This window comes from Callospermophilus lateralis, chromosome 5 (assembly GCF_048772815.1).
Source record: "Callospermophilus lateralis isolate mCalLat2 chromosome 5, mCalLat2.hap1, whole genome shotgun sequence".
Classification (NCBI taxonomy): domain Eukaryota; kingdom Metazoa; phylum Chordata; class Mammalia; order Rodentia; family Sciuridae; genus Callospermophilus; species Callospermophilus lateralis.
In genome coordinates this window covers 90,531,423-90,558,950 of record NC_135309.1, presented here as the reverse complement: position 1 = coordinate 90,558,950, position 27,528 = coordinate 90,531,423, and the positions used below count along the sequence as shown (strand labels likewise).

General features: G+C 35.6%; 1 protein-coding gene and 1 pseudogene across 1 annotated transcript in view; one reads left to right on the top strand and one right to left on the bottom strand.

Moving 5' to 3' along the window:
* The window catches only part of Mctp1 (multiple C2 and transmembrane domain containing 1), a 509,148-nt gene that overhangs the window by 274,926 nt on the left and 206,694 nt on the right, over nucleotides 1–27,528 (bottom strand). Inside the window, exon 2 of the mRNA XM_077109389.1 lies at nucleotides 12,303–12,417. Within this exon, the coding sequence (XP_076965504.1) occupies nucleotides 12,303–12,417 (115 nt within the window). The remainder of the gene's footprint in view (nucleotides 1–12,302; nucleotides 12,418–27,528) is intronic.
* LOC143400014 (activator of basal transcription 1 pseudogene) lies at nucleotides 19,581–20,329 on the top strand (annotated as a pseudogene).

The following is a 27,528-nucleotide window of genomic DNA, read 5'->3' as shown; positions in this document are numbered from 1 at the left end:
TAAAGAGATAGCTCTGGTTTTTATAAAACAGAACAAAAAATTGAGCAAGTTGACATTTTTCCCTGAGGCAAAAGAGCTATCCCTATACTGTGTTGGGACAGGATTTTTCTTTTGACAAGGTATTTTTACCAGACTCCAGAGAGAAATCAACAAGCTTATGTAGTCTCTCCAATTGAATAGAGCTCATATTTTGATTGGTTCTGAAATTAGCAGGTACATGTAAATTTAGAATAAGGAGTTTTAAAACTCCCCCTTCCCCATGTAAGGGAAGGAAAAAATGTTTAAAAGAGAAGGGTAGAGTTGTAGTTAATAGGTGTTCTTGATTACTAAGATAAGATGAAGAACAAAAGGTATGCTAATAGTCTGTCCTTAAGAAACCTTTTGTCTTAAGATTTTTAAATAAAGATTCAAAGATGGTAATATTAAATGGTAAATAAGTATTACATAATTATAAAATGTCCTTTAGGGTCACTTAATTAAGTCTCTTTAATATTCCTGATCATAGAAAATTCTTGAACCTTAACTCTTTAAAACTTGATTTAAAGACAGCTAAATATCTTTTCTTTGCCTGTATTACCAACTGGGATATAATGCAAACATTGCATTTCATTCATGTAAATCACATTTATTTTCTGATAGGAGGCCTAATTAACTAGAAATTTTTAGACATGTCCTATAGGGTAGATAAATGATCACTAATTTCACTTAAAATTTAAGGATGTTTGGATGTAACAGGTATAAAACTGAACTGAAATAGAGTAGTATCTATATTTTTTAAATGTGTTTATTTTATACTTTAGGAAATGCTGTGTGCTATTCCATTTGGATTCTTTGATAAAACTTTAAGGTTCTGTATTTCTTTGATGGGTTTGAACATTAGTCATGGTTACATGCCTTGGCAATGTCAATATAAATTTTCCTTCCATGATTCATATTTAACTTTGAGACTTGAAGTAATTAATATGTAATGTTTGTCATTTAATATTTAAAATAAACAGAACAAAGATACCTGGTCACCACAGGGTAGGTTTTTCTTTTCTTTCTCTTTTAAAATATGCTTTATCTTTTATATTAGTCTTAACTTCCCAGCAAAATTCAGCAGAAAGTACAAAGAGGGACCCTGACACACACACACAGCCTCCCCCCACTGGGAACATCCCACCAGAATGGTACATTTGTTATAAATGATCAATCTAAATCCAAACATCATAACACCTAAGGTTCCTGGTTCACATTAGAATTTACTGAATAGCTTTTATTTACATATTTTTAAATATGCAAATGTATTTGTAACACCAATAGCCATGAAGTTTCAAAAGTAAAATTAATGGAGTAAAGTGTCTTGTACTTCTTAAAATTAATTATATTCAATCCAAAATATATTATCTACCATTATTTCACATACATGTCTATATATTGAAAATATGCATATGGAGATAATTTTAACTTTTTAAAAAAAATATTTTAAAGTTGTTGATGGGCCTTTATTTTATTTATATGTGGTACTGAGAATCCAACCCAGTGCTTCATGCATGTCAGGCAAGCACACTACCACTGAGCCACAACCCCATTTTAACTTACTTTTAAAAGAAGTTTAAGTATAATAGAAATTGGAAAGAAAAATAGTGATTGAGAAGACAGTCTATTACCAATACCAAGCAGTGAAAATTTGTTTTCCATAGAGAGAAGAAACAGGGTCTGCTTTTATGATGATTTTGAGTATTTTTTGACCATGGTGAGTTATTTTTAAAAAATTGTTAGAAAAAATGATAAAGGTTTCCTATGACTAGACAACCTGTAATTGCTGAGTTACTTGTTGTTTTGCCTCCATTGGGGTTGCTATAAAGTACTGCTACTGTGTTAGTAACACAGTCAAGGTTGTAGATCTCCTTCATGTCCTTGAGCATTTGTGTGCTGCTCTGGAAATCCTGTTTGATTTTATTGTTATCCAAGGTCAGGTCGTAAATTTGGAATAATGAAACTGAGAGGGTGTTTTTATATACAGACAGACTGGTGCTTTCTGAACAGCTGCTAGGAACACAGAAGGCTTGCTCCCTCACCTTGAAACCTGCCCTGGGTCACTCAAGTGCAAAGGGACTGCATGATACAATTAGGCACAAATTAGGAATGCACCACGTTTTCTAAATTTTCTCAGTACTTACTCTAGTGTGGGGAAACCTATACCCCTTTCCTAATGAGAATATTACCTTTAGTTAATTTAGTATTCTCTTGGAAGCCTGACGAAAGAATATACCTATATGTTACTAAACAACAAATGGCAAAATGATTCCCTGATTAGTAAGTTTTATCTAGACTAGGACAAATAGAAACACCTGCTAGGAAGCCACATCTTTGAGCTTTCCTGAGCATAATGACTATTATAACAGGACATGTCTATGAAGTAGTTACAAGAAGTACTGGCTCCTGTGGCAAATGAAGCCTTTATGTTAGGTTGGTTCCCACACCTCCTCAGTGTGGATCTTGTCTTTTTGCATCTGCACTATGTTACCCAAAATATAAAGATAAGTAACTCGCAGATGGTAGTGGGAGCTGGAGCTGCTACATAGACTACAAAATATCTGGTGCTTTCTGGCTGATAAGCTGTAGTTCTGGTCCTATATCCTCTTAAACAGACTGTGTCAAGTAGGGTCATAGATAGTCTTTTAAGGCTGATGTTTAGTTGAACCAAGATCCACAATGGTTATAGAATACTGTTTTGTTCTTTTTGAGATGTAAATGTAAAAACTCAATTATCTAAGGTCAATTTTGTATAGGTACAGTGTTATTCCTTTGGGGTAACTTGAGTGTCATAAAATTTATTTCTAGGTAGATTCCATTTTTAGTTTTCAAATTATTGATCAGTTGGAGATGCTTTTGGTGCCAGTGCTCAGTGTTGATTATAGGGCAGTAGAGATTTGCCAGTGCTTTCACTGTTCATAACGTATTGCTCCTCTCGGGGTAATCATCACTTACATTAGAGGTATGTATATTGGCTTATATACTCACTTCCAAAAGGAGATTCTGCTGTCTTCCATTCTGGCATCGTTTATAGGTAAACCAGAGGCATTCAGACTTTCATCAGCAGGTAGCCTTCCTTCTCCCCTTGTGCTTGCCTTATGTTCCTACTATTAGCTACAGGGACAGAGATTGTGTCTTCAAGAGGAATCACAAAGGAAGTCAGTCTCAGACCTTGGTGGAAAAGACTCATGGGTGCAGATTTCAAAATGTAAACTGAGACCTGAATAACTACAACAGGGGACTTAAATTTTTGGATTTCCAGAGCACTTTTGATGCAATGGCAAATGACTTTGTGCAAGTAGGTTGCTAATGTAAGGTCATCAGAAAAAGAAATACAACTGTGAAAGTGAAGACACATTTCTAATTATAGTTATTTGTTTTCAGATATTATTGGTATTACTTTTAATGGTTTATTTTATAAGCACACAATAAAGCACTTTCGTTCCTTTTTGTTCTCTCCTTTGCCCTATATTTAGAAGATTGAATTGTTGCCAATTAGAATGAATAACATCTCTTAAAATAATCTTAATTAATGGGCCTATAATTTCATATCAGTTGTACTGAAAATGTGAACTCATTCTTAATAGATATACTAAGCCAACTGACCTTTCAAAATCTACAGAATAATTTGTGTAATATCCAATTTTGGGCAATACATAACAGAATTCCTGAGAATATTTCTTCATATAGGCAAAGGGCATAAAAATCCAAGAACACAATACCGAGAAGAAACATACCTTTTAAGAAGGCTCAATATGGAAAACCATGAGTACAAGCTAATTAACCCCAGAGAAACATAAGAATAATGTCTCTAATAAAGAAACTCAGAGATATGCTTTTAAAATGGGTTAAGCTTACTGCCATCTTGATTAACAGCTGCTGAATTAAATCATACTTATTCTAAATCAAGTTCATCTACAATCAAATCTCATTTGAAAAGAACACCATTGGCAAAGCCTATGCAGATGCTGAAGGAAATACACTGAATATTGATTATCTCTAAAGTACTGAGAAGAGTGTCAGACATTGTCCTCAAGGCCTTTCCTGGATCCTTTTACTTCACATGGCAATGTAGTTATTTACAAAAGTTTAATAAAAATTGGTCCTCTTTCCTTCCTTAGGAAGGAAGCAAAGTTGTAATCCTAATAATGGAAGAAAGGACATCTTAAAAAGTAAATAATATTTAGATAGGTGAACTATGACTATGTTTCAACAGTGGGAACATCATCCTCAGAGTATCTTCAGGAAATTGTAGTAACTGCTCTATAACTTAAGGAATCCCAAATTTACCTCTGGTAAAGGATGTCACCTCTTGCTAAACCTAAGGAAACTATCTTAAAGAAAGGTATACCCCACAGATATACTGCTGCAGACAAATCCCAGGGAAGAGACATTGTACCCTTTTCTCTGACATAGACTAAAGTGTTAAGACCAGTATAAAAAGCTTTCTAGACAATGGTGCAATCTTGGAGTCATTACAAAAATCTCCAGGTAGAAGTTTATTCTCAGGGTCTAGCAATTGCATGTACACACGTGAACACACACACACACACACACACACACACACACACACGGTGGAGATTGAACCAGGAGCCTCATGTATGCACATACTCTACAACTGAGCTACATCCCCAGCCCCCATATACTGCTTAATTTCCTGGTGAACTTTAATGAGATTAAGATGTTTTAGGAAGCATTAGTATATTCTTTTTTTTTTTTTTTTTGAGAGAGAGAGAGAGAGAGAGAATTTTTAATATTTATTTTTTGGTTTTCGGCAGACACAACATCTTTGTTTGTATGTGGTGCTGAGGATAGAACCCGGGCCACATGCATGCCAGGCGAGCGCACTACTGCTTGAGCCATATCCCCAGCCCCAGCATTAATATATTCTACATGACTGAATCTGGGACTCTTGAGAATGCAATGGAGTACTGTTAATAATTATGTCAGTTAACAGGTATAAAACAAAAGCCCCCAGGTTAACTGGACTATATAGCTATCCTATTATAAAGAAATTTCCCCAGGATCAAAAACAAAGAGGAACCTGAACACCAAACCATAAATACACATCAGAGATGGCAGGTACTCTCACAGCCAGTCCTGTGAAGACCAGAGGAAACATCTGTATATGTAGATACCTTTAGATATGTGCATACGTATATATCTGTGCACCCTCCTGGTGCACAACACACACTAGTCATATTACTCTGCCCTACCCACTTGGAGAACAACTCTTTAGGAGTTTCACAAATTGTACTCTAATGATAAAACTGCTAGCAAGCCCTCTAACTTGAAAAAGTCCTTGTTTACACTTAGAATTCAGAATATATTTCAGTTTTATTAAATTGAATTTTTGAAAACAAAATGCTCTCCAATTTATTTTCTCAGATCTGGCTGCATTATATCTGGTGTTCTCAATTAGTGAGAAATGTGAATCTTAGCTAGTGGTAAATTTCTAAATCTTTTCCCATCTACCAGACTTTTATGATTTCTACTACAACCTGGAAATTGTGGTTCTCAGAACACCTGCAAACACCCTTCAGCACGGACAAATCAGACTCACAGGGTAGGCTTCAAGAGATTCAGAGTATGGTATCCAGGATCTTCTAACTCTACTCAATGCAGCAATTTCCTTTTCCTTTTTTACCTTTTTTTTTTTTTTTTTTTCACCTGGGAATTGAAGTCAGGGGCACTGAGTTACATACCCAATCCCCCCCCACCCACCTTTTGAAAATTGAGATGGGATCTTATTAAGTTGCTAAAGCTGGCCTCAAACTTGTGATCCTCCTGCCTCAGCCTCTAGAGTCCCTGGAAATACAGGTGTGTACCATCAGACCCAGCAATGCAGGGATTTTTAACACTGCTATAAACAGAATAACAAAAAGTTCATCCAGTTCACCTGATTGATATTTAAACTTGATCCTAGCATGAGAAGCAATTGTCCTCAGTAGTAGATTAACTTGAACCTCTAGAGACTCCTTACCCTCCAAAAAAGAAGATATGTCTAAGTCTTTATCCCTGGTCCTTGTGACTGTGACCTCATTTAGAAATAAGGTCTTTGCTGATGTAATTAAGTTAAGAATCTTGAGATACAGTAATTCGGTATTTAGGGTGGATCCTAAATTCAACCATTGTGTCTTTATAAGAGAAAGGAGAGGGAGACACAAGGCCCAGAGACACAGAGGGGAGTGCCACATGAAGGCAGAGACTGGAGTGATGCATCTATAAAAAGCCAAAGAATCCTGGAGCCACAGGAAGCTGCAATCGAGGAGAATTCTCTCTGAGTTCTGGGAGGGTGTTTTTCCTTGCCACACCTTGAGATTTTGACTCCTGGCTTCTAAAACATTGAGAGACAAAAAATTCCGTTGTTTTAGGTCTCCATGGGGTGATTTTAAAAGCAGCTCTAGGGATACAATATATTCTTCACAATCCAAATTTCAAGAAATCAAATTGTAGGGAATTGCTACATTGCTCTTATTTTTCTAAGAGTACAAATAACTATGTTAAAACATTACATTAAGAATTCAATACATGATAATATAGATGTCTCTGTCAAAAGGTATATCTCCTAACAAGTACTACTTAATTAAAATATAAAAGGCATTTTTCTAATAATAACTGTACTTGACAATTACATAGGGTCAGGTAAAATGATAACCCAGATTTCAGATAAATAATATTTTAATATTTGTATTTTCCCAATATTATTTGAGACATGTTTATACATATATATGAAAGACAATGTATTATTTATCTCAATTGCAGATTTAACAAGGCATCCTATGGTTCTGATTTCTAAACCTGGAACCCTCAATTGGAATAGGGAAAACACACATCTCTCTCAAAATCACACAGCTAACAAAATGTGGAACTTGGCTTTGACCTCATGTGTGTCAGATTCCCAAGATCGTGCACTTTGTGGTTCATCAGGCTGCCTAAAGAAGAGCTAGTAAAACCCAGGAAATGGTAGTACTATTTCAAGAAGCCATCTGGATATTCTGGAAAAGGGGTAACAAAAATATAAAAATGAGGGCAGCTGAGGGTGCCTCTGTATCTACTACGTATGAAGGAGGATTCTGGAAGAACAAAGTCCAGCATTCCAGTGATAGTGGTAGAAGTGGAAATGAGTTTTTTCCTCCCATTCTCCTGTGCAAATGTGATATGAGGAATAGGGCACGCAGACATTTTTGTCTTGCTGGGTAGTAGATAAGAGCATTGACATAAAACAGAAGGGAGACCAGCAGAGTAGAGGCAAGGGAACAGTGGGATGGAAGCGGGAGAGAAAAAGAAAGTACTGGGGACTGAAAGGGAGAAAATTACATTCCATGCACACATGATTATGTCAAAATGGTCCAGTATTATTAATAACCATGATACACTTCTAAAATCATAATAGTAATTTTCAAAAATGTTTGAAATTGGAGGCCCTCCATCCCCAGCAATGCTTTGGTGGTCCACAGAACAAAGAATGGCCTTACGGAATCCTGCTGGATGACCATAAACAGACTCTCAGACTCCAGGAAAAAGTACTGTCGGGCCATAGAAAAGCAAATGGGAAGGGCACCTTTCCTGTGAAAACGGAACATCAACATCAGTGGGATAAATGAAGAGTGTAGGATGTGCTAATTCTAATGGCTCTGCAAGGGTCTTGTTCATTGTTTTTCAACCTGCACAGACCTCCCAGACACCATCAGGTTTAAAACTTCCAAAGGTTTTGTTGTTGGTGGTTTGTTTGTTTAGCCTCTGCCTCCCAAATGCTCCCAGGTCCTGCTGAATGTTCCCTTGAGCCTTCTCTCATATGTTCCTTTCCTTCTCCACTTCCATACTCATAATCCCAATTCAAGCACTCAAAACTACATTCCCACATGACTGCAATGCTTTCTTCTAACTTTAAGTATCCATTTCCATCTAATTATCCTACCAGCTATATGTATACAAATTCATAAATCTACAATGACCCAATACCATCTATCCAATCAAATGTTTAACACAGTTATTCAGAGATGGGTCAAAGATGTTTACTCAACCCAAAAAGTCACTCAAATTGGGCTGGGGATGTGGCTCAAGCAGTAGCGTGCTTGCCTGGCATACGTGCGGCCCGGGTTCGATCCTCAGCACCACATACAAACAAAGATGTTGTGTCTGCTGAAAACTAAAAAATAAATATTAAAAATTTTCTCTCTCTCTCTCTAAAAAAAAAAGTAACTCAGGTTGCTTCCTCCATGTAATTATCTCTTATTACCCTTACCCAATTAAAATTTCACAAATGCAAAAGTAAGGTAAACTGGTGAAACTGAATTAGAGTTAACCTTTTAACATTTTGTTGTATTCTTCATTCTTGCAAAGTAATATTTTCTCTCTTTTTGTTATTTTTTCCCCTCTCCCATTTTTTTTCTTAAATACATGCCCCCGCTAAGTTTCCTGAAACTTGTTTCATATTTTTGTCAGCAATATCTATAGAGAATAATTTGAGATCCCAAATTGTGGAGAAACAGGAAATGTTGAAATGAGATTGTGCACACACCTTTCAAAAGATATTCGGTTCAGATAAATTGTGTTTTATGATGGGAGTTTGCCTGATGTTCTCTTAGGATTTTGTCGAGCTTTTGCATTTTGACAAGAATGCTACAGTAGTGATGCGTGGTTCTTGATGTACCTTGTCAGGAGCTATGTGATGTCTGCATGTATCATTACTTCTGAATCACCTTTGATCACTTGGCTAAGGTGGTGTCTTCCACACTTCTCTAGAGTTAGTATTTTTGCTTTTGTAACTCATTCGTATCTTGCAGAAAAATACTTCAAAATGCTGCAAATACTCGGTTTCACATCATAATTTTGCACAGGTAACTTTAGCATTCATTGAAGATTTTTGCCTACAACGATTGTGATTTAGTGTTTGTTAAAAGCTGATTTCTATTTTCATCTTCCCTTCTTCACTCATACATTGAAATTCTACTATAAGGAAAAGCTGTACCTTCTCTCTCACTTATTCTTTCATTCAATCATTTATTTATCAGTATGAAATCAGAGATATTTATTATATTCCACATGTTATACTACATTGGTACCATTATTATTTATGTTGTTGCTGAAATTGTCCCAGTTTTGGACATTAGAAGTTTCTTTAAGTTGGCCCTATGCAATTTTGACATTCTGCCATCAACTTCAGAGCACTGCCTTAGTTCCTGGCAATGCAAGATGTTCCAGGCTCATCTTGTACTTTTCCTGCATCAGGTCTGAAATCAACCATTCCTCCAGGAGCCCTGTATTAGGGAAATTCTACTTAGAAACAAATACCTAGGCCGTAGGTGTGTTACTATTTTATCGTTAAACCTTTGTTATAGCTTCTGGGTCCTTTCAGCAAATAGGTGTAGGAAACACACACACACACACACACACACACACACACACACACACACACCTTTATCCATTTGTATTTATATCTATTTGAACACATATTAAAACCCATTAGTTCACATCATTACCTAATACCACAGGGATCGTTCTAGACTTACCCGTTTCCTTTTTCCCCCATATTCTTATTGGTGCATTATAATAATACATAATAGTAGGATTCATTATTACATATTCATATGTGCACACAATATACATAATTTGGTCAACATCTTCCCCAGTACCTCCCTTTCCTTTTCATCACCCCTCCTCCAGGTTCCTTTCCTCTACTCTACTGGTCTCCCTTGTATTTTCATGAGCTCCTCACCACTTCCCAACACCCCGACCCCCATTTTTTCTTGAGCTTCCATATATGAAAGAAAACATACAAGCCTTGATTTTCTGAGTTTTGCTCATTTCACTTAATATAACACTCTCAAGTTCCATCCATTTTCCTGCAAATGACATTTCATTCCTCTTTATTAGCCTTCTCCTTTTCTGTATTTGTAACTTCTTTCTCCAAGGTTTCTCACTACCTGACTCTCATTCACTACAATACATTTACTTATTTGTTAGCTCCTAGCATACACATCCATCTAATAATTGATAATAATGCTCCAGTACTCAATATTTATGTTTATTTATTTTAAAGTTTTATAGCATATAACTCACTACTGTTTTACATAGTTTCTTAGATTAGTTATTTATTCAACAACTCCTGAGGTGTAGTTATTCTTATATTTCTTTCTGAGTTCCTCCCATGCCCTATTGACTTTTACTAACCAATCTAGTAGTTATTTTTTGCTAAATATTGCCATAGTTAGAAATGTACAAGAACTATGGTTTACTCAGGGAAATATTACTTCTTCCTCACCCCTTTTACCTTATTCCCATCCCCTATTCTTGTCACCTGATCTTACCCACATTCTGCATGTTATCAATTTTATTCATTTCTGATTTTCTTCCTGTTTTTTTTTGTACAAATTAGAAGAAAATGCAAAATTTCTTATCTCATTTTTCTTACATGAAATGATGCATATGTTGATATTCTTTTGAACATTTCCTAAGTAAACTTAATATATCTTATACAATTTCCTTATTAATTCCTAGAGATTTTTCCTTATTGTCTTTTACAGCTGCATGCTCATGTGGATGTACTACAGTTTATTAAACCTTGCCCCCATTAATGGCTATGTTTTAAAATTTTTATAATTATAAACAATTAATACATTGTAAAAGTATATATTTAAATTACTGAGGGCTTATATAGGAATAAAATTTTTATCTCCAGTTCAGTGGTTTAATTCTGTTTTAAAAATAATATATTGAGAGCAGCTTGGAAACTAAAAAAAATGTTATATGAAATAATGTTAATACTGTGCTAATAGTTAATATTGTGCTAACTGTTTTCTTTTGGTAATCTAATTATAACTTATTTGAAATAGTTCAATCCAATAAACATTTCTCCTCACCTACTAGACCAGATGTTTAATTTTGAAATCTTTCCCATCAGTTCTAACATTTTCAATCATATCTTCATTCATTAAAAATGTTCTAATTACTAAAAAGATTAAATTGTTTGTACTTGTTCAATATTGCTTGTATTTTTTATAATGTAGTTTTCTATTATTAGTATGACAAAAGGAATATTTGAAAAAATGTTCTACTTAGTAATATTTACTTAAGAATTAAAGCTATTATAGTTTCTAATCGTAAAATAACCACTATTACATAAAAATATTTTATCCCTTTGGAGAGAGAAGACATAAATTTTAGACTATAGCCTGTTTTGTTTTGGGTTTTGTTTTTTGTTTTTGGTACCTGAGATTGAACCCACGGGCCCTCAAGCACTGAGTCACATCCCCAGTCCTTCTTATATTTTAAGACAGGGTCTTACTAAGTTGCTTGGGGTCTCACTAAGTTGCTGAGGCTATCTTTGAACTTGCGATCCTTCTGTCTCAGCCTCCTGAGCTGCTGGGATTACAGACATGTACCACCATGTCCAGCTAGACTATTGTCTTAATCTGGCTCCTTCTATTCCCTAAGTATGGATATCTATTAGGATAGAAGGAGAAAAACTGTATCATAGAATGTTATAGACCGATCCAGTGGTATAATGACAAAATAGCATAGGTTTAGGGACTTTCCTCCCTCCTAGCAGGAGAAGTTTCACCGAAACTCTGCTTCCTGTGAGACTGGAAGCTTTCAGGGACCTCCAGGTCTCTATCTCCTGCACGGCTGGTAATTAAAATTTATGAAGGATGCTACACAGTCTATTTGGGAATTTATCCCTGATCCTGCCTCTACCCTGGGTTTAGGAATCCCTCAGGTGCTCCAGCCTAGTTCATCAGGACATCGCACTTACAATCTAAGGAGTTTTTATGTTGTCCTCTGCCTCATCATGGCCTACAAAAAAACCTGTTCAATCCACCAAGTCCTGTTTAATCCTATTGCAAGGTCCAACTAAGTCTCAAATAGTTATTTGATGGAAAGCTCTAAAGTTTTGGTGAGATACTAGTCCTGGATTTTGCAATTTCAATAGATTTAACTGGGTCTACTAGAAAGTAACTTCTGGTATAGCTTCAAATAGACACCTCACCTATGAAACCACCTGTTCCACTGATTATATACAAATAGAGTCTAACTTGTCAGCAGTGTGGGAAGGACCTTGCTGTCTGGGTCAAGGAGGTCATGGTTTGGAACCTGCATCAAAACCTCTTTCTCCATGGTCCGAGGAGTGAGGTAATATATCAAATTGCATCAGTAAATCCACACTTCTCAAAATTACAATATTACAGTTTTTATTCAAACTTAAGCAATCATAAAGGAAGCAATCTTTCTCACAAATACACATAAAAAGCATCTAGGTGATATTGTTCTTATGTTCATACCTCCTCGATCTCGGGCAGCTAAACTTTGACCCCTTCTTAATGTAATGTCCAACTGGTACATTCCGGGATCAGCCAAAGGGACATCTGCATTACTGGTTCCAACAGTGTTTATTTTCTGGAAAACAAGAAATATACAAAATATTAAGTTTATTATCTTTCTTCTTTTTTCTTAATGGGAGACTATATGTAGCTTAAATCAAATTGTAAGAATTAGACAATAAAAAAATCAACTTGTGATTTCACACGGTAACATAATTACTCAGTTCTCTGAAGGTTTTGAAATTCATAAAATTCTTTAGACTTAAAATAAAAACATGGCCATTATAGAAATGTCCCATTTTAACTTACTATAACATATACAATATGAAAAACATTTCATATGGAAGACTACATAATTTATCTAAAAAGATTAACATAGGGGCTGGGGATGTGGCTCAGGCGGTAGCACGCTCGCCTGGCATGCGTGCAGCCTGGGTTCAATCCTCAGCACCACATACAAACAAAGATGTTGTGTCCGCCGAAAACCAAAAAATAAATATTAAAATTCTCTCTCTCTCTCCCTCTCTCTCCCTCTCTCTCACTCTCTCTTTTTTTTTTTTAAAAAAAGATTAACATAGGAATAGTCTCTAAAAGTAAAAATACATTAAAAATGAATGGAGAATAAAGATGTACAGAAGCTGATTTCCATATAACTGAAAATTAAAATTAAAATGATTTATTCAGGAGACTTTGTTGACTCATTTACCTATGCGAAAGATCTCAGACTGATGGATTACACACTTCTATTTCAGCCCCAACATAAAATATGATATAATTGTATGGAAATAAATTTTCCTAGCATTTTGACAGTATTTGCAAGAAACAAATTCTCAATGGGGCTGAATATCTAATGCTCCTTTCTATGGAATTAAAGTGCACCAAGTTTTTTTTAAAAAAAAACCTTTGCAAGGCTACCTCTATAGAATATTTTTAGAAACAACACACTCTTAATAAGTCACTAGGCATTGAGTTACAAAAACATTTGTAAGAGGAATAACTATAAGAAAACAACACAAAAAACATTCAGTAAAAATTTTAGAGGTCAAATCTTATATCTCTTCCATTTTGTACAGAGTAGGAAAGTTATTTTTCTTCCCATGTTTGATATTATTTTAAATTTTATGATTTTTTTCTGTTTAAAAAGAAATGTTATTTTGTTTTAAAATATGCATAGATAATAGTCTGGCCCCTTTAGTTCCATAATTCACATGAAATGCAACTATAAAGCAGTATTTTTCAAATTTTTATTGAGATATAATTCACATAAAGTAAATTCACCTTTCAAGTGAGGCATTATATTTTTTTCTGAAGTTTCAGGACCAAGCTAAGAAGATTTCCTTTTGTAACAGTTATTATTTAAAATGAGAAGCAGCACAGCTTTGATTGATAACCTGGAGTCATCATCTCTCCTCTGGTAACAATAAAGAATTCACTTTGCTCCTCATAGTCTCCTTGTTTCTATAAATGACATCACCATTCCCTAATCACTCTGGCTAGAAATTGCTGAGCCATCTTTGAACTCCTTCATTTGCCTCCCACTCACATCCAAATAGCTGCCAAGTACCATCCACCCCATTTCTGTATTATATTTCACAACTGCCTTTTTCTGTTAATTCCTATTACCACTAGTTTGGATCATGCCTTCAAACAACAGAGAAATAAAAAGTGAATTTCAATCCAATTGTTCTAATCCTGTAGTTACCAATTATTACTTTTGAAAGTTCTTTACAAACATATACACATACTAGTGTTTTAGTCAGCTTTTTGTCACTGTGACCGAAACATCTGACAAACAAGTTTACAGAGGGGAAAGTTTACTTAGGGCTCCTAGTTTCAGAGATCTTAGTCCACAGATGGCCAGCTTCACTGCTTTGGGCCCAAGATAAGACAGAACATCATGGAAGTAAAAGAAAGCAGTCCAGGACATAGCCACCAAGAAGCAGAGAGAGTTCCACTCACCAGGGACAAAATATAAATCCCAAAGGCATGCCCCACAAGACCTACCTCTTCTAGATATACCCTACCTACCTACAGTTACCACAGGATTAACTACTGCTTAGGTTAAGGCTCTTATATAAGCATTTCACCTCTAAATTTTCTTGCATTGTCTCACACATGAGTTTTGGGGAGATACCTCTTACCTAAACTATAACACATAAGTTTTTGTGTGGTTTGTGGTTAGGTTTTGGTTTTAATTTTTAACAAAGCTAATATTATATTATTTTCTCCATTTTAACAATTTATTTAAGAAAAATATCATGGCATTTTTCTGCCCATAGATTGATCAGCTTCTCCTCCCACCTCTAATTTTCCAGCTTTAATGAGGCATAAATAACAAAATTGTGTGACTCTATGGTATACAATGTGATGATGTGATATACATATATTTTGTGAAATGATTGCCATAATTAAGTAGTTAACATATTTCTTACCTCATCTAGTTAATCTTTTTCATTTTGTTTTATTTTGTGGTGACAACATTAAACAAATTTCAAGTATAAAATTCAGTATTGTCACCATGCTATATATAGACATCATGCTATATATTGAGTTCCCTAAATTATTTATCTTATACTGAAAGTTAACATCTTTGAGCAATGTTTTCCCTTTTCCCTCACCCCCTAACCCTGGTAACCACTTTTTGTTTTAGGAAAAGTATCTTCCCAGTGTGTTAACACTATAGTTTCTCTGTTATTTCCCTACTGATGAGCAGTCATGTTAATTTCAGTGTTTGCCACTAAAAGGATTAGCAATCTTATTTCTCTTATAGGATAAATTTTTTTTCCCCAAAAGTTTAAATAGTTGACACTCCTTTCAAAAATGTGTCAGAGTACCTATTTACAATACCTAATCAGCATATGATGTTACTAATTATTCTAATTTTTCAAGTATTGTGGGCAAAATACATTGTATACCTTTAAAACATATTTTCAGAGGTATGTTCAGGTGTCTTGAAATTGGGGTAAAGGATAAAAGAGTGACAAATGTTTAAGGGCTATGCAGAAGACAACCATCTGGAAAGAGAAAGTCAACCAACAGCTTCTAAAAAACTTCTCAAGGACAGTTTGTATAAAAGTCTAATTCATAATCAAGGTTTAAATTCAGATTCCTGGACAGTTGCTGACATGGACATTGTGTTCTAAGCAATTTATTAGGTTCTTTTATACATATTGTTTCTGAGTAAACAAATCTATTAATGAATATTAATATTAGATAGGCTTAGTACATTCTTTAAAAAATGGAATGAAATCTGCAGGAAAAAAAAAAAGTGGTTTTCTACTCAACCTACCTTTAAAGACACAAAAGTTTGAATGCTCAGATATCTGTAACTTTTGTAGTCTTTGTTACACTATTCCGTGCTTCCGTAACTTTAGACTACATAATTTATAAAGTACCCAGTTTTATATTTTAAAATGTATACTATATGTTATCTGAGGTTAAGGAATTTTCAAAGATAATTTTAGTTACTTTAGAGTGTCTACTCCTGCCATTTTAGAATTTAACAGTTAAAACACAATTTCACTGGCCATGTATTTATTGGCTATGTTCATTTTCTCTTTTACAGAAAATTCATCTTTTGGCTATGTTCATTTTCTCATTCATATCCTCTGCTCATTTTTCTATTATGCTGTCTTTTATATGGCATGTAGGAACAGTTTTTCTATCATATGTATTGCAAATATTTCCTTCCACCTTGTTTTCTGTCTTTGATCTTTGGGCAGTTAAAGCTTTTTTTTTTCTTTTATAACTTCTACATTCTTTTTCTAATTTGCTTTTCCTTCCCTCCCTTCCTTCCTTCTTGCCTTCCTTTTTTTATTTGCTTCTCATGATGCTGAGGATCGAACACAGGACTTTATACACACTAGGCAAGTGCTCTACCACTGAGCTTTATCCCCAGATCCTCTCTTCACTTCTTATCTTGACTAAAAATATTTTACAACATCATGAAAATATGTGGTTATTTTCTTGTATTTTTATAATTTTAATTTTATGCACATCTCTAAATCATCTGAACTATATTTTAAATGTACTGTGTAAAAGAGGAACTTAAGTATTTCTTCAAATGTTGGTTGGATTGAGAGTCAGCAGGTGTAATACTACCTATTAAAAAGCCATTTCCATTTACAATACAGTAAGTTCTCACAGGTATTTGGATATGCTCCTGAAATTCCTATAATTTACTTATTTTTGCATAAATACCATACCATTAATTACAATGACTTTTAAAGCAAATTTAAATATCTGTTAGAATATGTAGCTCCACATTTCTTGTTTTTAAAAAGTTGCCTGGTTATTGTTGCTTTTGTGGTTTTTGGTTTAGCTAGGCAAGAATCACAGATTGAATATCAATTCTTCCACTTACAATAAGTATATGTGAGTTCTTATTTTTCAAAAATGAAACAAATTAAAAGGAACAAGATTTTGATCTAAACTTCATTGAATTTCTATACTTATATGGAAAGGACTTATAGTTTCATAATACCAAATACTCCTCTCAAAGGAAAATATAACTTTCCATTTCCTCAGATCTTGTTTTATGATATTTAATAAAATGATATTATTTTCTTCATAGGTCTTATGCCTATCTGGCTAATTTTATTCTTGGGTTTCATTTTTATTGTAAATGAAGTATTTTTTCATTTCTATTTTGATCAGGAAATAATAGTATAATTATGACCTGATCATGTATAATTGACAAATATTATTTTATATACTGACTTTGTCTACTATCACTTTGAGTTGTCTGTGTATAAAATTGTCTGTAATATAATGCCAGTTTGATTTGTATTTTCTAATGCTTCAATTACTTACTTCTTATTGTGTTTTCATCAAAGAGTATTTAAATAGAAGTAGTAAATTTCTGAATATTTTATTTTAATGTCTTTTAGTATTTCAGTATTAAACATGTTGCTTACCAAGCTTAAGCTTTTTCTTCTACTCTGATTTTACTTGGAATTTTAAAAAGTAGCTTCTGAACCTTATCAATAGGTTTGGTGCTTCTATTGATAAGATCTTAAGATATATGGAATTTGGGGTTGATAGATTTAACTGTTCTTTTGCCTTTTTATTAGTTCTTTTTAGTTATATAAAAATAGGATTCATTTTGACATAATTACAAAAGCATGGAATATAATTTGTTCTAATTCAAACCGTAGTACTTCCTCTTTCCCTCCCCTCCTCCCTCCCCCTACTAATCTTTCTGCCATTTACCCATAGTTATTTTTTCAATCAATAACTTATGGATGTATATAATGGTGAAATTCATGGTGGTATATTAATATATGACATAGGAAGGTTCATTCCCTTGTCTTTTCCTATTTCATCCCTCCTCCCTTCCCTTCATTCTCCTCCATCTAGTCCATTGATCTTTCTTCTATTTTGATGGAATCCCCTGCATTTTCCTTTCCCTCTTTCTCCCTCTCCCTCCTTCACCTTTCCCTCCCTTATTCTGGACTAGCTTTTAGTTGTAGATTTTTCTAACAGTGAATCATCTTCATATTTCTGGAGTAAACTTTACTTGAAATTGTGAGTTAGTTTGCTGTGATGCATAGTCCTGATTGTGTTCAAAACCATCTACTGTACCCCAGCATACTTGAGAATATGTCTACTTCTTACTGAAGGATCCACAGCCCCCATTACATACCTCAAACCTATTTTTCCAAACCAATCTTTGACTTTTCTCTTTCATATACTTTGGACTATTTTCCTTAATAGAATAGGACTTAAAATCAATCACTCCTATCTTCATCATTCTCTCCACCAGGACTGCCCTCACCCTCTTGTTTTCTATGTCTTCCCACTAGTCTTTGAGTCTTCTTTCATGAACATTTAGTATCTTTATTTTCCATTGCTACATTATGTTTTGAATGTCATATCTTCTGTTGTAGATTTTAAACTTTTAAAATCAGGGAACAGAGTAAGGATCAACAAATTGATAGAGGCTACAAGAACAGATATCTTTAATGACCCATGATCTAGCTGAGTAGAAACCTACATGAGGATCTGTAACATAGCTGATAAGCGATGGGCAGTTTTGTTCTCTCTCTTCTCCTAAGCTTGTGCGTGACACAGAATCTGTGCTGGCACCTTTTTTCTGGAGGAACTCAAGTATACCCTTAGAATCCTTCTTTATAAAGCACTCTAGGCAGCTGTAGCCAAGTCAAATTTGACATTTAAAATGAATGCTGTCTACTAAGAAGTTATAATAGAAGATAGACTGTAAGACGATGAAAGAATTAAATCATTTGGAGAACAGGAAATACGCAAGTTATTATGGAAGAAGAATCTGAGGGGTACGATTTTGACAAGGGAAGATTTGCAGGACGAGAACATCAGGAAAAATCAACCTGATACAAGTGGTGAGTAGTTTCCAGAAAGTGCATCACTGAGTTGTATGAGAAATAAGATAGAAAAAGACTGACATACAGTGAGACCATGCTAAGGAGAGTTTTAGCCTGTGGGCAACAGGAAACCATCACGTTTTTGAAGAGAGAAAAAGTGTAAGCTGGCCTCCTGACAAGCATTTACTGTCTGTCCTTCATGTTTCATGCTCTGGGCTAAATGCACAGATTTCAGAGATGAACAAAACCTGGCCTTTTTTCCCCCTGTAAAATAGATGAGAGTAGAGAAATCCCGTGGGCAAAGGAATTATTTAAAAGGTTTTGTAATAGTTTCTTTTAAGTCGCAAGAACAGGATCTGATCGGCAGTTAGAGAAACAAAAGATGGATTCAAAAGATATTGAAGAAATTCAATCAACTGAATTTGCCAACTGACAATATGTGGTAGAGGTAGGAAATAGAGGAATGTGTCATACAGAAGTTTGAGCTGACCTTTGAGAGAATGGTAATGCCAGTAGTAGAGTAAAGGGAGGAGGACAAGTTCCATGGTGTCATGACCCAAGTGTCCCCCAACCCTGTGAAAGAAGGATATCAAGAACCACCATGGTTCCAAGAAGCACACACATCAACAAGTTGCCTATGGAGAGATGCTACAGATATGTGTGTATTTGTGTGTGTGTGTGTGTGTGTGTGTGTGTGTGTGTGTTTATTATGTAGAATATCTTTTTTCAAAATGTTTATTAAGAAAGATGTCTCCAGTGCTAGCTCTGAAACATGGTTATTTGTCATTTCAAATATCTTCAATGACATTTCCAACTTGTTTGTACTGGCGTTTTTCTTTTGAAGCCAGGGAAATAGGCCCTTTACAGCATTTATCATAATTTCAAGGAGTTAGTCAACATGTCTTCTCAGCAGAAGACAGAGGCAACTACTGAGAGAGGGCTGTTGAAGAAAACAGAGGCAGAGCAGGAGCAGGAGCCTGGGCTATGTCCTGCCACGCTGCCACCCCTGAACATCCACAACCTGCTCAGGGTGTATGGTGAGGTCAGGATCCTTGTCTTCCAGGCAGAGGACAGGTTCGAGAGAGGTAAGAAGGAGACGGCACCAGCCTCCAGAAGAATAAAGGCAATCTAAGTACATCAAGGACTGCACTGAGGGGCTGGGTGGAGTCCTGCAACAAGTGGGTGGCCAAACGGGTAGCAGCCAGTCTGTGCAACTCTCCCATGGGTGCTGGCAGGTACAGCCCTTTCCATTATGACCTGTGGAACCTTTGCACTGTTTTCCTTGATCCCACCTCAGTTAACACCTTGCCTTTGAGTACCAGGTGTGACACCAGCGCTTGAGAGCAGAGGTTGCTCATACCAAGCAAGAGACTGACTTCTATCTTCGGAGTTTAGAGCAGGGACAGTGCTTCCTTGTAGCTATGGGGACCCTACTCATCCAGAAGGCTCCTGGGTGTTTGCCCAGCGTCCCATGAAACAGGAGCTGAGGACCTGGAAAGCAGCTTGGCCAGGACGGTGTGAACAGGCTCACCCGGCTACAACCCAGACCAGGCCTGCTGCAAATAAGGGTTCCTTGCCAGAATCTTTGGGAGTATCCCACCACCCTCGGAGAGTACAGAGGAACCCTCTCTGGTCAGGGACTCATGAGGGACAGGGAGGCCCTTTCACCTCCTATCCCTGCTCTGCTTCTGGTCTACCTCATGCTGGAATGACACATGACACCCAGGAAAACATTTTCAACTTGTTTCTGAGATGAGGAGTCTCTGGTGAAACCTAGACATGGAAGTTTTGTGGGCCTTCCTCCGTCTTATGCCTAATTCCTATAAGTGCCTGGCTCAGGCACCTTATTCATATTAGCTTGATTATGACCACTACAGATGCCTGTTAGTCTTGTTTGATGTGGTTGCCTGTCTCTTGTTTAGTTGGGTGCTCCTAAACAAATGCTACTTTCTTGGCCCAAGAATGGCCTTTATTTGAACCTCTGGTGGAAACGGCTGGTCCAGGCAGTCTTCTTCTGTTTACTGAGTACAGACAAGGGAACAATATAATTTTTATTTAGAAAAACAGATATAAGAGTTACTGGTTTGGAACTGAATTAGGGGTGAGAGTCATTTCAACTTTCACCTCGTGTTACATTCATTGACCTTCACTCCATCTCCTCGTCTCCGAGCCTCCATTCAATCTAGATCCTTGTGGGTTTTTTTTTTTTTCCTATTTAATTCCTTAGCCCAGAACATTTATCTAGTATATTTATTAAATTGCAGTGTGAGAAACAGTGACAATGGGTGAAAATGACCTTGGTGTTATGAGTCTTATACAGGAGCTGGGGCTGCAGCTCACTGGGAGAGCCCTTGCCTGGCATGTGTGAGGCACTGGGTTCAATTCTCACCACTGCATATAAATAAAAAAAGGTCTATCAACAACTAAAAAAATATTTTTTTTTTTAAAAAAAGAGTCTTATAGATTGCTGGGAGCCATCAGCCAAGTAGGTATGACAAATTCCTTGCCAGCTTACTCCCATGCTGTCTAGTGGAAGGACTTCTGAAAGGTGACCTTGCTCAAGGACCAGGGCAGGATCCGTGTTTAGGGTGTTCCCCCTTTAGAATAGGGAAGTTTAGCATAATAGGAGAGTAGGGTGTTCCCCCTTTAGAATAGGGAAGTTTAGCATAATAGGAGAGTAGGGTGTTCCCCCTTTAGAATAGGGCGTATCCTGCTGCTGAGTTCCTCTTGAGTGCTTAGGTCAGACAGTATATTTTGAGAGACAGAAGCCCATGCGGGGTGGATTTAGGCAGGAGTGGATTTGAGAGAGGGGATTTGGGCAGAGAACGTGGATTCCCCCAGAGCGTGTTTGTAGACAGCCGGTGTGAGTTCGGGAATAAAGAATTGCTGTTTGAATCTACAAGCTGTGTGGAGACTCGTGATTTGTGCCCAGCAAAAGACTGCGGCAATAGATCACTAGAATAAGATGGGCATCATGGTAGAAGCATATAAGGGATACAGTGGGGGCCATGTGTTCTGGGTGGGGACCCCATTTGTCATCATAGGCAGCCGGAAGGTCAGTCTTCACTAAGTCTCCCCAGGTCATTCCTGGAGGTGAACTGGGAAAATGGCAGAGCAGAAGTCTAAGTTTGGACTGCTCCTAAAGTTCAAACTGCTTCATGGATGGAGTGTTAGGGCAAACCAATGTAAAGGGCAGAAGCTTGGAGGAAAGCTGGGAACCAAGATCCCTCAAGTGCTCTTATGTGTGTTGGGGCTGTGCAGGATTCACAAACACACGCAGAGGAGTCCTGATTGCTTCAAAGAATCACGGTGAGCCATCAAAATGAACTGGAAACTTGGGTGTCACAATGTATACACAGAAAATAATATAAGGAGTTAATGACCTCTGCAGTTATTTTATATATATATATTCTTATTAAACTGTAAGATCCATGAAGGCAAAGGCCACACTTGTGGTTTTCACAGATGTAGCCCTGTCATATCCCTGGCAAAGAGGAGATGATCAGTGCATATTTCTAAATGAACTAAGATGTTCATAATGGAAAAGAGTTTATTTTTTTTAATTCTTCTAGTTATCCTTTGCATTTTCAGAGGTCAGTTAGAAAAAGAACAGTAATGAAAAAGGAATGATTGTCTAGAGGAATCCCAGGCAGTAAATGCTTGGGTGGGGAGGACACCTGGGCATTTAAGAGCCTTTCATGCCTAAGCTCTTCATATCCCTCGCTTTTTATTTAATGTGGTTTATGGTCTCAGACATTCCCAAATCAGAGTTTTACATGTTAGATGCCTTTGATTAGTGATGCTACAGTACAGATAATAGAACAGTCTCTTTTGTAGACATAAATGCTACCTATCTTAGTCTTGGTTACTTAAAAAGGAAAGAGGTTTATTTTGCTCAGTTTTAGTGGCTGGGAAGATATTGGCATTTGCTTGGCTTTGGGTGAGAGTCAACTTGCTTTGCAACAACGTACTATCTCAGGAACCAATCTAATCCCACGAGAATGAGAATTCACTCTCACAAGGAAAGCATTGATCCTTATTAAAGAGCACACTTCCCAACTTCCCTAAATTGGTAACTAAATTTCAACATTTGTAGGGACAAACCAATTCCAAGCCATAGCACTAACTCTCTTAATAAGTTTTTCATGTTACTCAAATCAAAACTAACCTCTCCTTTCCTGTTCCTTTTCTTTCCCTAACCCCCCTTTTCTGGGTTTCTAGCATAGATTTATGGATTCCAAATGATGCATCAGGTAAACATTTAGAGACTTGAGAGATAAACTAGAGGAAACACCAGGTGTTCTCTGAAATTAATTACTCTTCTTTAGTTCTTGAGTGGATCTGTCTCTAATCTAGCTGTTTCTTAGCATTCTAATTTTGAATATGTTGGAGAAAACATAGGTTTGCTCACTCAGTGTGTATTCCCAAATCCATTGAGTTTTAGTTTCTATATGTTAAAGAGGCTGGAAAACTATGAACTATACTTCCCAGTTCTCTTTGTAGCTAGGATTTTGCTTAGGTTCTTCATTTACATGATCTTGGAGGTAGAAGTAAGCACTGTGGCAGCCTGACAAGCTTGATATAAGAACCGTCTGGTTCCTCTAGGGAAGCTACAGCAAAAATTTGAGCAAATTATGTAATATGCATTTATGAATATGCTAAAATTAACCCCACAATCATATGAGACTATAATGCACTAATAAAAAATAAGTTAGCCTTCAGTTAAGCAGAAAGCAGAAACATCCAAATTATAGATATGATTCTGATTATATCAAAGCTTACTATTGTTTGTTTTAGAATGGAAGTACAACCCTGGGTTTAATTCTGAGATTTTGATTTTCCAATTTTCTATACCAAACAAAACAAGCTTGTAAATACTCAGGCCCAAATGACAACATTTGCTGCTGTTGGAAAAAGTACAAAATTCAGTGCTCCAGGAATGTCTTTCCTGGGACTCCCACGACCCTGATTACTCACCCGCGGCTGGTCCGCTAAATTGATTGTTCTGTGAGGCATTGCTTCATGATTGCTGATAACCTTTCCACCCACACATACAACTAATAAAATAACCTGAGTCAAAGCCAGAGAAATTCTGTTTTCTTAATCCTTATGTACGTGGCACACTCCCTTTTAAAATCAGATCAAGAACCCAGCCTCTGTGGTAGGAGATACAAATCCCATGGTGGGAATACAGGCGTCAGAGCAACTACTGAACTTCACCCCTGTACCATCCACTGTGCCCCTTTGTTTCTAATCTTGAAGATGCAATAATAGAGACGTCATGAAGGGCCATTTTAATTATGAAATAAAATGTGTCAAAATGCTTAGTAAACATAAAAATTATTTAGATATAAGTATCTATTCAGGGACAGGTGATGAGAAGAGTTATTATAAGATAAAGGAAATATTACAAGCATCAAGGACAAAGGCCTGGATATAAAGCCTAGCTATGCTATTAAACTGCTATAAGGCTGAGGGAGATTTTTGAGGTCTAGGGGTCCTTGTTTTCTCCTCTTTAAAATTATAGAGTTGTGAAAAGTGAAGGAAATAATGTAATTGAAAGTGCTTAGCAAAGAGACAATTTATAAAGTAGATTCTTCCTGCTTTTTGCAAATTATAATATGTATTATCATATGTACTGGGAGTATTTATCAACGGTCAACCAGAAATTAGAAACAAGCTAGCAGATCTTCCTTGGGTTATGTCTGGGGACTTTTGTACTCTTTTATTTCTTTTATTACTTAATGATTGCTATCTTTACTATTTCACCAAAATAATATTCATTAGACCTGAGAGCAAGATAGATTTTATTTGTATTAACTCTTCTGACCTTTCTGTCTTTTGATGAGTCCCCAAACATACTCATTCTTCCTTAAAGAAAACCAAATTTCATCAAAAAGCAGAGTTAACAGCAAACAAAACAACTACAAAAGATATAAACTTATCAAAAATAGGCATCCTGTACTAACTTAGTGATTGATGTTACCTGGCTTGCCACATATGCTTCTGATGATAAATGTTTCAATTAATCAAGATTAGTTCTGTTATTTCCAAAATTTGAGCAATATACATAGGAAACACTTAGTTTTGAAGGATTTAAATTTTTAAAATTATAACAATCTCAGAGAGAGAAACTTATGTAACAGATATTTTACTTAAATTTTGAATTTTGCTAGAAAAAACACATTCACATCTATGCATTCACAGCTAGAAAACTGTCACCATAGATACCCTGAACTCATCAGATTTTATGAAAACCCATCAAAGAAACCTGCTTATAGATTTAATTGTATACCTTTACTTTTGAGGAAAAAATATATAGCGTATCTCCTTTTTTTGAGTGAATTACAAAGTGCTTTCTATCTGTGTTTCTGTTTTAGAAACTTATACTTTATTTTAAAATCAACTCCAGGAAAACCCAAAGAACCAAAGTAATATTTTGGTAGTTCTAAAAGCACTGATATAATTCATATGGAACATTTTTATTGACATGGGCAAATGCTTAGGGTTAAAAAATAGTGAGGTGAAAAATCAGATGTAAAACTGCGTACAGATGATGTATGGACACTAACCCACAACAGGGAAGGGGAAGATTAGAAATTCATTGGATTTAACAAAGGGGAATGAAGGGAAGGGAGGAGGGATGGGAATAGGAAAGACAGAAGAATGAATCAGACATATCTTTTCTATCTGCATATATGAATACACGACCAATGTAACTCCACAAACATGCACAACCACAATAATGGGATCCTAATTTGAACAAGATATACTTATTCTATGTATGTAAAATATTTCAAAATATACTGCACTACAGTGTAAAAAAGAAAGAAAAAAAGAAAGAGAGAGAGAGAAAGAAAGAAAGAAAGAAAGAAAGAAAGAAAGAAAGAAAGAAAGAAAGAAAAGAGTAACCAATAACCCCTGTAAAGAAACAGCAGACTTGGGAATGGCTGCTCAGACTGAAAACAGCTATTCATACTTGAAGCACTTTCTACTTCACAAAAAATTTCACATGTCAGAATTCTGAAATAGAGTAGGTAGGTAAGCCCTTAAAATTTTTTCTTGATGAAGTATTTCATTTGTTCTGCATGTAGAAAAAGTTAAGTAATTCAGTACTGATGATTAATAATGCAAGAATTGCACTGAGGATAGTTTATTGAAAAAGGTCATTGTAAGATAATACATATGGCTATTGATAAATGACACACAATCCTACTTACTCTACTCATGCTGTTTCAGAATATTATAGATTTTACCTTATTTTCAGAAAATAGTAAAACAACAAGAAATTTTAAGAATATATTCTCAACTCTTTGTTTTCAAATGATGACTTCTTTGAAGATTGACAATATTAAAAATGTAATAATTATATTTATTCATTAGAAAATAATAGGAGGAAAATATAACAGCATGCTAGCAAGGGTTATTCTGTGGATGATGACATTAAGGGGAATGATTTTCTTCCTACTTTCAAGAAGGTTTCAAGTTTTTAACATATGTGCAGCATGTATTGTTCTAATAAAGACTTTAAAATAACAATATTATTCTCTGCTGCTTCTACTCTTTGGTGACTCTGTTAAAGATACTATGGAATAGACTTATAAACTTGATTTGATTCAACAAAGGCTTTCACATGGAGCAAAGCATATCAATATGCCAATTTTATTGACATAGGAGTCTAAAATAAAGTTCATGTATATTTCATTCCCTCAAACAATTTCATGGTCACAGGTGTACAAATGTGGTTGGAGAAGTATTTCATATACTCAGCTGTGCAAATATCATATTATCCCTCACAGGTAAAAACCATACTACAAATATGGAACTGCCTGTGAAGCCTGGGCCTTCCATGGGCCTTCTCCTCTGCCAAGCCATGAAAAACACATCAGAAAAACCTGTCAAAGAACAATCTATTAAAATATTGGACCTGTATGCCTCAAAATTGTCAAGGTCATCAAAATAAGGAAAAATCTGAAAATTCTGTTTTATTTTCACAACTTTTCCATAAATCTAAAACTATTCTAAGATAAATTTATTTGGGCTGTGCAAGGTAGTACACACATGTAATCCCAACTACTCTGGAGACTGAGGCAGGAGTATCACAAGTTTGAGGACACCTGGGTAACTTAGTGAGACACTGTCTCAGGATAAAATAAAAAGGGCAGAGTATATAAAAAATAAAAAAGGTTGGAGATGTAGCTCAACAAATTCCTAGTACAAAAAAAAAGAATTTATTCATAGAAAAGTTCTGTGTAGTTAATTCTATTGTATAAATAATGTAGTGTTTGATAGGGACAACCATGCCAACCATGCTTAGTAAGCATATGGACAAGCTTCATAGAAAACATGTTAGTAAATAATTAGCCTAACACTCCCCTCTATTTCCTTTTCCTTTGTACATTCTTCAGATGATAAAACTAAGGGTGATATATTTAAGGGATACATTTACATATTAATTATACTTAGTAAAAATAATTCTCTAATATTGCTACTGATATAAACGTTTTACCTCCAGATAACTCTTGAGAAGGGTGGAGGCAGTGACCACACTTTAGTCATAAGTCTTGGGGTTACCTCTAATTCATCTGTAAAGTTAACTATTACCTCAACAAAGAACTTAGCTCTTTGACTTTCAAAACCTTATATAAAAGAGGAGATTTATCTACAATACTTCCAAATTTTCTTCTCCCTTTCAAAACAAAAGAGAGCCACCCCTAGTAGATTTTTAAATTTATATCTATTGCTATTCATGTTCTTACATTTATAAATGGGGAGTAAAATAGTACCTACCTGATAGGATTTTTGTGAAGACTAAATATAAAAATATGTGTGAAACACATACTATC